This window comes from Schistocerca serialis, chromosome 7, assembly GCF_023864345.2.
Source record: "Schistocerca serialis cubense isolate TAMUIC-IGC-003099 chromosome 7, iqSchSeri2.2, whole genome shotgun sequence".
NCBI lineage: Eukaryota > Metazoa > Arthropoda > Insecta > Orthoptera > Acrididae > Schistocerca > Schistocerca serialis.
Window position 1 is genome coordinate 177,255,261 of NC_064644.1, and position 15,107 is coordinate 177,270,367.

Below are 15,107 nucleotides of genomic sequence, written 5' to 3' on the forward strand. Positions count from 1 at the left end.
GATTTCTCTTATTTTATTATTATGGTCATTCCTTCCTATGTGGTGGTCACCAACAAAATATTTTCACACTCTAAGGAGATGATTGGTGATTGAAATTTTATGAGAAAATCCTGCCGCAACGAAAAACTCTTTTGTTTTAATGATCCCTCCCTCCCCCCCCCCCCCCCCCCCCAATACACATATCACATACGCGGCACTCTCTCCCCTGTTTCGCGATAACACAAAACGAACTGGCCTTCCTTGAACTTGTTCGACGTCCTCCGTCAATCCTATCTGATACGGATCTCACACCGCACAGCAATACTCCAGAAAAGGGCAGACAAATGTAGTGTAAGTGGTCTCTACAGGAGACCTGTTGCATTTTCTAAGTGTTCTGCCAATAAATTTCAGTCTTTCGTTTGATTTTCCCACAACATTATCTATGTGATCCTTCCAATTTAGGTTATTCGTAACCGTCATACAAAAGTATTTGAGTTTACAGCCTCCAGATTTGTATGTTTTAACCAGTAACCGAAATTTAACGGATTCCTTTTAGTACTCATGCGGATAACTTCACACTCTTCGTAATTTGGAGACAATTGCCACTTTTCGCACCATACAGTTACCTTGACTAAATCGTTTGCAATGTGTTTTGATCATCTGATGACTTTATAAGACGGAAAATGGCAGCATTATCTCCAAACAATCTAAGAGAGCTGCTCCGACTGTCTCCAAAATTGTTTCTGTAGATTAGGAACAGCAGAGGGCCTATAACACTTCCCTGGGGGGACACCGGATGTAACTTCTGTTCTAATAGACAATTTTCCGTCGATTACTACGTACTGTGACCTTTCTGACAGGAAATCACGAATAAAACGGCACAACTGAGACGATACTACACAGGCAAGCATTTTGATCATAAGTCGCTTGGGAGGAACAGTGTCAAAATCCTTCTGGAAATCTAAGAACATGGAATCAATCTGACAACTCCTGTCGATATCACTCATTACTTCGTGAGAATAAAGAGTTAGCTGTGATTCACAAAAAAGATTATTCTGAATCCATGTCATTTGTCAATAAATCGTTTTCTTCGAGGTAACCCTAAACTGATTAACTTCACACTCAGATAGAATATTTTATAGGACATTATATTCACAATTAACTGTAGAAATGATTTGTATCGCAATTGCAATTTCGGCGTTTGGGCCATTTTCAAGAGGTACTGCAAAAGCTTTTCAGCTCGCTTCACTGCTGCACATGGGTTAATTTTAACACTGATGTATTTTGGAGTTACATGGTTGGCCTTACACTGCTTGTTAAACTTTACACACTGTGTTGTCTTCAGTAACTTAAGCTTCGTACGAAGGTCAAATTGCTGAAGACAGTACGAAGATTAAATAGCTGAAGACAACAGAAGACAGTAAGAAGGTAAAATTGCTGAGGACAGCGGAGTGTATAAAGTTTAACAGGCAACGTACAGCCAAAGAAGTAACTCCAAAATTTATCACTGTTAAAGTTAAGTCGCCTATAGCAGCGAAGTGAGCGAAAAAGCTTTTGCACTTTCACATGAGAATGACCCAAACGCCGAAATTTCAATTGTGAAATGAATAATTTCTACAGTCACCGACGAATATGATGTCCTTCACAAAAAAATGAAAAAAAAAATGGATTTGTAATGTTCCAACGCAGTATATGTCCCAAAATACTACTAAAAATTGACGTTAACGATATTGGTCTGTAAATCAGCGGATTACTCCTATTTCCTTTATTGGATATCGGTGTGACCGGTGCAACTTTCCAATCCGTAGGTGCAGTTCTTTCGATAAGTGAGCGGTTGTATATGATCGCTGAATATGAAGGTGTTGTATCATCATACTCAGAAAAGAACCTGACTGGTATCCAGTCTGGACCGGAGGTCTTGCTTTATTAAGGGATTTAAGCTGCCTTCGCTACAACGGGGATATCTACTTGGAAGGTACTTGTGTTGTCAGTTGTTCTTGATTCGAATTCTGGAATTTTACTTAGTGTTCTTTGGTGAAGGAATTTCGGAAAACTGTATTTAGTAACTCTGCTTTAGGGGCACGTCATCCATGACATTACCAATGTTATCGCGCAGTGAAGGCATTAATGAATAAAACGTTCTCGGTTTTCAAGCCGTGTCAATTCGAATAAAATCATCGAGCTTTCGATCATCATCTCGGCTGTCGTCGTCAGGAGTTCACTGACTGCCGGGGCTGCTACGGTTTCTTGCTTATGTAGGCATGATGACATCATCAGCAGCCAATCAGATAGACCCAACGTGGCGCGCGCGCGTTTAAGTCGACCCGGGCAGCTAGCGGAGATACTGCTCTTGGCAGCACCGGTGACGTCAGATGGCATCAGGGACAAGCGCCACGTTTGAAACTGCCGCTCCCACGTCGTGCATCTGTCTTTACTTTCTTTCGATGTCCAACGCCCGCCGCCCCTGCCCTGTTGAGTGTGTGCCCATGGTCTCTGTTGAAATTATTGTTGTTTAAACGAATCTCGGCCGCTTCCTTTATAACGGAGTCCCAATATGTAGATGCATGAGCCAACACTTTTGTATTTTCGAACTGTTTTTCATGTCCGTTTTCTAGGCAGTGCTCCGCTATGGCCGACTTGTCAAGCTCCCTTTGTTTTGTATGGCGCTTGTGCTCAGTACAACGCTCCGCAGTCGTGCCAATTGTTTGTCCGATATTCATGCTGCCACATTCACAGGGTTCACCATACACGCCGACACTCTTAAGAGCAATGTCGTCCTTAACAGGGCGCAACGTATCTCATATCTTGGGGGCGGGCCGGAACACTGGTCTTAGCCCACGTTTCTGCAGCAGACTTCGTAATTTATTGCTAGTTGCTCCACAGTATGGCAGGAATGCAGTCCGTTTGGCCACTTCTACTGATTCACCAGGTGTCTTTCGTCGGCGGCCCTTGAAAGCGTTTGCGATGTCTCTTTGCTGTATCCATTGTGAAGGCATTGACTGTCTCTTTCCGCTGGTGTGCGTTACATTCGACAGAATCTCTCTGGATTTTCTGCCAGAATACGAGAATGAGTTTCATTGTGGAAACTATTAAAAGCATCTCGCAGTGAAGTTCGCGCTAAATTTCAAGCTTCTGTAAAAATTCGCCATTCTTGGGAGTTCTGCCTTTTTTTAAATTTGGCATGCTTTTTTCATAGATTCTGCAATAGTGTTCTGACCTGTTTTGTGCACCATGGGGAATCAGTACCATCTCTTACTAGCTTATTTGATTGCCGTCGATACTATTCCTTTTACTCGGCAGTCATTCGTTGGCACCCTCAAGAAAATAAAGCTAGTCTGAAACGACGTAATGGTTAATCTGGACGTCACTTTTTACGGCGATGCCAGTACTAAACATCCTAGATCTTTTGGCCCAACAGTATCCGCTTGGGATCGTTCAGGTGTACCGCCATGCGTTAACGACAATGTACTTCCTGTAATGCAACGACTGTTATGAGATGACAAATGGCAAAGCGATAAGATACCTGTTATCTCCGGTCATCTCGAACTCGCTCATGGAGCGCTTTGAGGAGCAAGCTCTGAACTCTATGAGATTGCATCTGTGTTGCTTCCTACGGTACGTACACGACACCTTCACGATATGGGTTCGTGGTGAAAATGCACTGCAAAAGTTCTTTCACAACATAAACAATGGTCACACCAATATTACGTTTAGTACTGACGTGCAGACGAATGGTAAGCTTCCGTTCTTGGATGTTTTACTTGAGTGAAAGGTAGAAGACTGGTTTGGTCATTCCGTGTACAGGAAATGTACGCACACTGACTGGTACTAGAATGTCAATAGTTTTCGCCAACCTGTACACAATAAAGCGGACCCGAAAACGTTAGTACACAGGGAAAAGATTATTTCCGACGACGCTCATCTGCAGTGTATTTCAGCATCTGACGCATGTTCAGGGAAAATGGTTATATAAAAGGAAAGATTACAAAAGCTTTCAGTTGCCATCGACGAAAGACGCCTCGTGAACCGGCAGAAGAGGCCAAGTCGGCTGCATTACTTTCATAATATGGGCTAACGATTAGCGAGAAGCATGCCAGCCAGCTACGAGGTCCTGGCGTGTATGGTGTCCTCAGCGACTGTAGTAGCATTGGCATATGATAAACTATTCGCACTGTTGCTAAGCCTTCTGCAGAGCACTCATGACATGAAATGAAGGGAACTTGAGAAGTAGGCCGGGACTGAACATTGACTAGAAAAGTGACAGAAAATACGATCTGAAAAGTCGAGACTTTTGGTTCATGCATCATAATACTGGGATTCAGTTATAAAGGAGACGGCTGAAATTGGTATAATCAGCAACAGGTTTAACAGACACCAGGGGTAACATTTCGTAAGGCATGACAGGGGGAGGGAGGGGGGCGCCTTTGGATATCAAGCAAAACTAAAGACGTACCCTTGAAACTTCTAAGGAGATGGGGGCGGGAACTTGAAACGTGGAGCCAGCCCTCTCGCGGCAATCATCACTCGGTCCCTCGACGAGCCGAAGCCGCTGTGTGTTGGCCAAAACCCCTTCCGCGCATGCGCCGCTTTGGGCCTCTCTGGAAGGTTCCAGACGCTGCTGTCGCACGTATACTGATCACCCAGAACACTATGACCACCGAACTACTATCGATATAAACCGGTCGAGGCGATTGAAGCTTCACCTGGTGAAGAATGACTGTTAGTCAGACACACGCAAGGTGAAAGTAATATCAGTGAGCGTGCTGTCCGTGTGTGGAACGAGGAAGGCGCTCGAGCTGTCTGAGTTTGACCGATGCCAGATTGTGATGGCCCTAATGCACGGCACGAGCATTTCAGAAACTGCACGACTTGTCGGGCGTTCGAGGAGTGTTATGGTGTCTTCAACATGTGGCGAAATGAAGGTGAGACCCATGTCCAGACGTCGTGGAGTTGAGCGTCCACCCCTCTTTACAGATGACGGATGTCGCAGGCTGGGCAGACTGGTGAAACAGGACAGTTGGCGAACGGTGGCGAAACTAACACCAGACCTCAATGCTGGGCAGAATACAAGTGTGTATGAACACACAGTGCACCGACCACTCCTATTGATGGGCCTCCACTGCCGACGACCCATGCATGTGACAATGTTAACACCACGACATCGTCAACTACATGTGCACATGGCCATCGGCGCTGGACGTTGGAGCAGTGGCAGAGCGTAACGTGGTCTGATGAATCCCTCTATCATTTTCTTCATGCCGATAGGAGGGTGCGAATCCGTCGGCATCCAGGGGAAAAGCTTCTTCACACCTGTACTGAGGGACAGAGACAAGCTGGCTGTGGCTCTGTTATGCTCTGGGGAACATTCGCGAGGGCACCCATGGATCAAGTAGAGCTCGTGCAAGGCACATTGGCGGCCAAAGAGTATCATACACTGGTTGAAGGTCACAGACATCCTTTCATGACGATCATGTTTCCTAGTGGTAGTGGCATTTTTCAACAAGATTATGCTCCGTGTCACTAGGCCAGGAGTGTCCTGGACCATTTCGAGGAACACAGTGGCGAGTTCCAATTGACGTGCTGGCCCAGCAGCTCGCCAGATCTGTACCAGACGGAATACATCTGGGATGTGATTGAACGTGGCGTCAGAGCTCATCGCTCCCCTCTCCGAAATCTACGGGAATTAGATGACTTGTGTGTGCAGATGTGATGCCAACTCCCTTCAGTAACGTATCGTGGCCTCATTGGTGCCATGCCACGGCGGGTCACCTCTGTTGGGTGTGCCAAAGGTGGACATACTGGCTATTAGGTAGTTGTCCATAATGTTCTGCCTGTACAGTGTATGTGATTTTAACTCCTGGTACCAATGGCACGACGGCGAAAGCTATCGAAAGCTCGAGTAACGACGCTTCATTTCAAGTACATATTTTTTTTTGCTGCACTATTTATTTACTCCCAATGATAAAAGTCATACTACGTGCTTGTTTCTGCATTTGACGTTATCAATTGTACCTGTGGAGATAGTATAATAGATGTAATATTGTGCCTTACGTCTGTGTAAGTCTATGTATACATATGTTTCCTTCGTAGGAAATTCTTGAAAGATCAGGTGTTTTCATCGAAGTGAGGGGGCTTGTAAATTGAGAAGATTTTGATATAAAAATTTTCTGTGTATGATACCGACCCATACGCGGTACCATACTCAAAAAACTTTATATGAATTGACTTTGGCTGGGGAAGCCTACACAATTAAATGGGAAGATTTTTATTGAAGAATGACCATGTGAAAGACTCTGAGGACACAGTGCATAAGCACGTTAGAAGTATTTAATCTGGTGTTAGCTCAAGAACATCCTGCAGAGACCTTTTAAAAAGTCTTTGTATTTTGACAAAAATGAATATAATTAGGACCAAAAACCAGTCCCTACATGTGGAAACGTGCATTCAACTGCATTAGTGACTGTATTTAAAGTCTTGTAGTTGATGTGGTGTAGTTTAAAACTAAATTGAAGAACTTTCTTTTGGGCAACTTTCTACTCCACTGAAGATTTCCGTAAGACAAACTTAATGGTTTGGATTATTTTGTAATTAACATTAGCATTGTAGTACAATAATCTTTCATATTATTAAGGCATTTCGTTCTGTTAGCTGATTCTTCCATCGCTTATTGGTGGAAATTCATAGATATAAATCAAAGTCCCAATATTGTGGATGTTATACACTATTAATTTATTTCGTCAACCGGTTTTCGGCTTGCGAGGTCATCTTCAGACTGTCTATAGATTGCCTCTTAAGCCAAAACCCTGTTGCCGAAATAAATTAATACTGTAGAATATCCACAATATTGTACTTTTCATTTATAATCATTTTGTTCTATTGTGGTTCATTAAAATCTATGTCTTTGACCTCTCTCTACATCCCAGCCCTCTCGACGTGATCCACGGAACACAAGTAATTATAATGTTGTAAATATAACGTAACCGGCTAATGTCAGTTGCTATGGAGCAGATATCACCAAAATCTCTCAAAGATATCTCGCTACCATGAACAGCTGTATTTCTCAGCAGCAGCTCAAACTTAAGGATAACTGCCTAAATCCAAGTGAAAAGACCTCTTACGCGGCACTGATATAAACAGAAAATACCCAACAAAACAACGTACTAAATAAGCTATCCACCTATGCATCATTACGCCGGACACCGCTCTTACTTGGTCAATTAATTACTGAAAATGCTGTCGTAGTTTGCTGCATCCACATTTGGACCTGTACTGTACCCACATTAATGGGACAGTTCAACAGTTACGTTCTTTTCTATGATTTCGTCACTGTCTTTGGATATTTAAACATGGAAGTTTCGACATTTTGGCTCGACAGATATAGAGTAAACACAAAATATCTTGCCCGTGAAATTATTGATGACTGTCTAGATCGCAAGGCACGTTTATTAAAACATGACAGGTTTCGATCGTCATGTTTTAATAAACGTGCCTTGCGATCTAGTCTGGTATGATATATTACAAAGATTATATTTTGATCGCTGTATGATGATTTCAAAAATAATCTTTCACTTACCTGAGAAGACGGCGTGGTAGGGGTGAGGACAACAGAAGTGGTGGCGGTTCGTTGTTAATGGCCACCGCACGGTAAAAAATGGTTCAAATGGCTCTGAGCACTATGGGACTTAACATCTGAGGTCACCAGTCCCCTAGAACTTAGAACTACTTAAACATAACTAACCTAAGGACATCACACACATCCATGTTCAAAATTGTTCAAATGTGTGTGAAATCTTATGGGACTTAACTGCTAAGGTCATCAGTCACTAAGCTTGAGGGGCACCCACATGCCTTGCTCATACTGTGGCATCAAGCAGTCAGGCCTGCAAGATGAGTTGTCTGCCAAGCGAGTGGACTCATTCTTATTTATCGGGTAACATGAACTCTAGTACTCACAATTAAGTTACAAGTTATTCTCCTGTTTGAATATTACGCAACGGAAACGCACTTCTGACTATTAGTAATTTAAAGAACTCTGTTCACTACACACTGGCAATACTACATTTTCTTTCTTATTTAACGGCTTTGATCAACACGTGGCCATCGCATTGAATATGAATGGCGCACACATTATAAATTCTGGATATCATGACAACATACAATTCGAAGGAAAAGGCCACCAATCTTTTTCTTTTCACTATCTTATTTATTCCGATAAATTCTATAACCTAAATACACACATTCTATAACCTACAACAATAACACATGAGAAATTCCGCCCAGTGGGCATGGCTTTACATTGGTGATTCTCTATCTTATGGTCTCGTAATTATTTAACGCTACAGTGCACTTTCTGGATAGGATGGTGGATCTTTTGCTATATCTCACACTTCGACTCTCACACCCATCATCACGAAACTCTCCTCCAGACCGAGTGGTACAAAAAGGAACATGCATAACCCAATGCCTCTGAAACTATCTTGTTACTCTCCCATGCCAACTACACATGCTTAAATTTCATGAAATACATCACACTGGCAACATACAATACAAAACAAGGAATAGTCACAGCGTTATAATCACATCACTTTCAGCTTTCCCACTTCAATTAATATTTATCCCAGTTTCACACGACACTGTCCCACTTTGTAACTTTTCTTTCCTACTACGAACTCTGGAGGATATATGCACGCCTTTCTGTGCAATGCAAGCCAAGTGGCGTTGCTGGAGAGACGGCTGACTCACCTTGCTTCACTCTCAGAGTATTATAGTTTGAATCAAGCGTCACACGGAAACATAACACGCAAAGTAACATTAAGAACATATCCATCACACACGCGAGTCCTCAACTGATACCATGGACGAATAGTTCTCTTTATCCTTTGTCTCACACACAGATTGAGACTCACACAGTACTCACCACGTGGAAGTACTCGTCTCTAATTTCAAGTCCTGCACACGCCATTTCTTAAATATTTCCAACTTATAGTACACACGCTAGTAATTCAGTTTAACTTAAGCACTCAGAAGTATTTCAACTTATTTCTACACGTGGTTTCATTGTGACCGCTGGTCACTTCCGAAGATTACTACGATCCCCTTAATATTACCTGCCTGGCATATAATTCTCCCCACAAAAGTTCCTGAAATAGAGAAATTATTATTCCAAACTACTCTTAAGTATTTCACATGCATACCATGTCTCCACCACTCTTTTGTCTTTACGGAGCACACCTAAGACAAGTCTTACCATCACTAGATACAGCAGCAGAGTGCTGAAACATGGCCGTTCTTCAGGTCCTCTCGCACCTCTGCCGAAGTGGGGGAGCACCTTGCTACCATATTGGTCAGCCACATTTCAGGCGCTCAAAGCTCCGGTAAATTTAATCTCTTTGGTTCCACCAAAGGTGGCCAAAGGATCATCTCAAAGATGATCATATATTCACATTCACTATCTGTGGTTAGCAGACGACCATACATTCATTCATTTCACAGATCTCACCAAACTGGGTGTAGGGATTTATTTTGTGGGAGAGCACATGTGATCAATTAAATAAATAAATTGTCATTCTTTCCCACACTGGTATCCGGCTTCGCTGTATTAATTGAAATTGAGTTATTTTTACAAAAAATATGTTGTTCTGACAAGAATAATGAAGTATGTTGTACCTATTTTCAATGTCGGGCGGTACTGTACCCTTTCAAGCTTACACACTACTTAACCTGAATTATCCTAAGGTCAAACATAGACACCCATGCCCGAGGGAGGACTCGAACCTCCGCCGGGACCAGCTGCACAGTCCACGACTGGAGCGCCTCAGACCGCTCGGCTAATCCCGCGCGGCACACACATCCATGCCCAAGGCAGGATTCGAACCTGCGACTGTAGTGGTTCCGCGGTTCCAGACTGAAGCGCCTAGAACCGCTCGCCCACAACAGCCGGCACCGCACGGTAGGGTAACGGAAGTTTGACAGCATAGCTTACAGCCAACGATTCCGGAAGTGATCATATTTATTGATTATCGTATGGGATGCTTGGCCGGGAGAGCCCATTGTGTAGATTCAACCAGCTAATGCGTGCACAACGTGCAGTTTACCTCTGCGAATGTTAGTGTTCTCTCTTAAGTGTCTCTATTGAGTGAAGGTGACTAATAGATGTGTGAATAGATGTGTATATAATGTAGTGTTACACTTGTGTTGTATGACAGTAGAAGGTCGATGGGTGGAACCAGATTTAAAAACCCCATATAACAGATGGATCACCAGCAACGTGGTCACTTTCGCTCACTTTATGAAACGCTTTGGAGAGGTTTGAAATATAATCCAGGATGTTAGCACAAAGTCTGGTGATCAGGAGCTTTACGCAACCACCAACTACTGTATTACAAGGGTTATTTGAAAATTTGTGGTAAGCTTCTATGGGACCAAACTGCTAAGGTCATCGGTCCCTAGACTTACACACAACTCAATCTAACTGAAACTAACTTACGCTAAGGACGACACACGTACCCATGCCCGAGGGAGGACTCGAACCTCCGACGGGGGAAACCGCGCGAACCGTGATGCTAGGTTATGACAGCGCCTCTACACCTACGTGATTACCCTGTATTTCACAATTAAGTGTCTGTCAGGGGGTTCACCGTACCACCTTCAAGCTATTTTGCTACCGTTCAACACCCTAATAGCGCCCGGAAAAATGAACAACCTTTCGATGAAAGCTCTGATTTCTCTCGTTTTATTATAATCAGTTCTTCTTATGTAGGTGTATACCAACAAAATATTTTCACACTCTGAGGACAAAGGTGGCGAGTCATGAAAAAGGCTCTGCCGCAACGAAAAACGCCTTTGTTTTAATGATTGCCAGGCCAATTCGCGTATCATATCCGTACCACTCTCTCCACTATTTCGCGATAACAGAAAACTAGCTGCATTCCTCTGAACTTTTTCTGTGTCCTCTATCAGTCCTATCTGCATAGCAGTACTCCAGAAGAGGGCAGACGAGCGTTGTGTAAGCAGTCTCTTTAGTAGAAAAATTGTATTTTCTAAGTATTCGGGCAATAAATCACAGTCTTTGGTTAGCTTTCCATCACAACATTATTTATGTTATCGTTACGTTATTTGCAACTGTAATTCCTATCTATTTAGCTGAACTAACAGGCTTTAGGTTTGTGTGTTTTATCGTGTAACCGAAATGTAGCGGATTCTTTTTAGTATTCGTGTGGAGAACTTCAAACTTTTCATTACTTAGAGTCAATTGTCACTTTTCGCAACATACAGGTATTAATTAATAATTCGGCAAATATAGACATTCAAAGTCAATAGTTTCTCTTTAGAATACATCTACATCTACATCGATACTCCGCAAGCCACCCAACGGTGTGTGGCGGAGGGCACTTTACGTGCCACTGTCATTACCTCCCTTTCCTGTTCCAGTCGCGTATGGTTCGCGGGAAGAACGACTGTCTGAAAGCCTCCGTGCGCGCTCTAATCTCTCTAATTTTACATTCGTGATCTCCTCGGGAGGTATAAGTAGGGGGAAGCAATATATTCGATACCTCATCCAGAAACGCACCCTCTCGAAACCTGGCGAGCAAGCTACACCGCGATGCAGAGCGCCTCTCTTGCAGAGTCTGCCACTTGAGTTTATTAAACATCTCCGTAACGCTATCACGGTTACCAAATAACCCTGTGACGAAACGTGCCGCTCTTCTTTGGATCTTCTCTATCTCCTCCGTCAGACCGATCTGGTACCGATCCCACACTGATGAGCAATACTCAAGTATAGGTCGAACAAGTGTTTTGTAAGCCACCTCCTTTCTTGATGGACTACATTTTCTAAGCACTCTCCCAATGAATCTCAACCTGGTACCCGCCTTACCAACAATTAATTTTATATGATCATTCCACTTCAAATCGTTCCGCACGCATATTCCCAGATATTTTACAGAAGTAACTGCTACCAGTGTTTGTTCCGCTATCATATAATCATACAATAAAAGATCCTTCTTTCTATGTATTCGCAATACAATACCGGGAGAGAAAGTCGGAATAACAAAGGACGAATCAAGGCGAAAAGAGTCTGACCATGCACTGTCAGAAGGAATCCCCATAAAACAAAAAAGGCGTAAAAAATTTAATGTAACAGTCAGCGTCCCATACTATGATACTGACAATCTAAAATAATGAACATTTGTCACTCAGAAATTGAGTGTCAGATCCCCTGTCAACGTGTACAAATAGAATTCTCTCTTTCTCCTCCTGCTGTGTCTTTTCTAAAATAGGGAATCCGTGGAAAGTACTCCTAACAATGTTTCCCACCTCCTCCTTTACTGTGTTTAGTATGCGAGTGGACTAGCTAGCGGGTGTTGTAACCCTCTCAAGCACACTTTTCAATGAGACCATTGCTTCCTTGTTTGCGTCTTCTAACGTAATTTAATGACGTTACATATAATCTCATGATTTTAGAAATATTATTTATGAAATAATGGAAGTACACGGAGCATCATTGAACTTTTAGTAAACAGAAACATCATCAGATACATGGGAACGTCCAATTCTAAGGCAAGAAGAATACCACATGACCTGAAAGCCTCTAATAAATATTTTAAAGCTGTCAGCTGCTTCCATTACTTTGCTGTCCTCTTAACCACTGATAATAACATAAAGCTGTGTATTAGAGAAAAGAATACAAGTAGAAAGCAGAGGCTCTTCTGCGAACTTACAGGTATTCAAGAATTCTCTGATTAGAAAAACTATCAAGTTAAATATATACTATTCCTTTGTGCGACCAGTTATTACATATGGGTCAGAAATGTGAACTATGACAGAAGCAGATACGAACAGCCTACAGCCACTTAAAGGAAAATCCTGAGAAAAGTATATGAGTTCGTGAGAGAGGTAGAGGGTTGGAGAGTAAGGTACAACTATCACGTACAAGAGCTTGTAAAAGGGAAATATACAGTGAAATTTATTAAATCTGAAAGAATACGCTGGTTAGGACAAATGGAAAGGATGACAGATGACAGGATGTCCAAACGAATGATGAAAGGCAGATTGTGTTCCACCAGAAGGAAGGGCCTACCAGTGTGTTGGCTGACTTATCAAGATGGAGATCCGAGGATGGGAGAGAAACGCGGAGGAAGATTGCTGAAGGGGGAAAGACCTATCAAGAGCTGTAGTGCCAAAGGAGAAGAGGAACAAGTAGAAGAGGAACAAGTAGAAGAAGAAGCTGTGTACTCACCATGGGTGTGATACCATTCTCCAGCAGCAGGTTGATGAGTGCATCGTAGTGGGCGACGCCCTTGTCGTTGATCTCAGTCGGGTCGCCAGTGGGCATTATGCGAGGCCAGGACACCGAAAATCTGTAAACGTCCACCTGAAACAACCACGGTTAGGCGTGAAGCACATGGGGAGTGGCGAAATCTCATCTAAATAGAAGTAGCAATAAATTGTTTTGATGATACATCTAAAACAAGAAAGCACTATCGCCTAGTGGTTGAGTAAGTGTACTGAGGTGGTGCTGTGCGCTGGCAGAACTTGCAACGCTGCTGCGTCCGCTCTCTGCACCCTTCCCAACTTTTCTGTCTTACCACTTCTCTGCAATGTTTCTGTGCCCATGTAGGACATATTATAATTTTCTAAGTACGAAGGACGTTCAAAAAGTTTTGCACAGTCGTCTCTAATTTTTTTATTTTTTGCAGGATGAGAATGAAATTTTTTGCGAACATGCTTGGAACATTTAGCTATAATTTGGTATATAAAAGTATTTTCTTTTATTTACAGGTGAGCCATAATACACCGTGAAGTAGATGTCAGGTCACGACAACGGTCGGTGATGGAGTTACTCATCAAGACCGGCGATGACTCTGCCACATCGATTCATAGGACGTTGCTCCCTGTTTATAGGGAGGACACAGTGGATCGCAGTAGTATCCAGCGATGGTTGCAGAGGTTTAAAGAAGGTGATTTCTCTCTATTGGACAATTACCGATGTGGTAGACCATCGACGGCAGTGAGTGATGTGAATAAGGAGACAATGGATCAAATCATCCAAAATGACAGATGTGTCATGATACGATAGCTTGCCGAAATGACCCGTTTGTCACTAGGGTACAGGAAAATCTGTGCACGTTGGATGCCTAGATTATTGACAAGAGAAACGAAAACGATGAGGAAGAATGTGTGTGAGGGTCTCATGAAGACCTTTACTCTAGAGTGGAAACTGTTTCAACGGCCTCATTACCCAGGATGAAACATGGTTGTTTTTGTCCGAACCTGAGAGCGACACCCAATCCATCAGGGTTCCCCCGGAAGAAGAAACCAAGACTTTCACGAACAGCAGGCCGAAAGGTGATGGCCTTCTTCTTCTGGGCTCAATGTGGTGTCACTTTCATTGACTTTTTGAAACCTGGCTCCACAATTACACAGGACAGTTACTGTTTGTCACTGGACAAGCTGCGACGTGCCATCAAGACTCACAGACCACAGCTTCAGGGTCAGCTCATCAGACTACACCACGATAATGCCAAACCCCATACAGCCCTTATGACGCAGGAGAAAATCAGGAAATTGGTTGCAAAATTGTTGCTCATCCTCCCTACGGTCCGGACTTGGCTCTGTTTGACTTTTACCTCTTAGGTTGTCTGAAGGCCCACCTCCGCTGTAAAGCAATTGATAGTCAGAAAGGCCTTATTTCCCGTGTCAAGCGATGGCGTAAAAGTCAATCCCCAGAATCGTACCAAAGTGCATTTACATCAAGGAATGAACGTTAGGCCAGATGCGTCGCAGCTGATGGAGGCTCATTGAGTACCTAAATGTTCAAAGTATGTTCACAAATTTCATTCTTCTCCTGCAAAAAATAAAAAAAAATAGAGACGACTGTGAAAAACTTTTTGATCGCCCTTTGTATAGTAAAATTGTTGCATAGCTAAATCAAATGTCCAGTATAGAACTACACTGATAAAACGTTTAGTACAATGATTAGGAACTAAACTTATACTTTCGACGCTTTTGCATGCGTCAGAGTTTCATTAGCGATAGAATAACAATAAAATACCTAATACATAAATAACGCATTCTGTACAGTCGTCTTATGACACCACATGCTAGACCAATGCAGCCGACGACGAATG

The 15,107-nt window shown here is 42.9% G+C and overlaps 1 protein-coding gene across 1 annotated transcript in view; it reads right to left on the reverse strand.

The window, feature by feature from the left end:
- LOC126412949 (myrosinase 1-like) overlaps positions 1–15,107 on the reverse strand; it is a 109,617-nt gene that overhangs the window by 33,635 nt on the left and 60,875 nt on the right. The window contains exon 5 of the mRNA XM_050082840.1: positions 13,217–13,351. Within this exon, the coding sequence (XP_049938797.1) occupies positions 13,217–13,351 (135 nt within the window). The remainder of the gene's footprint in view (positions 1–13,216; positions 13,352–15,107) is intronic.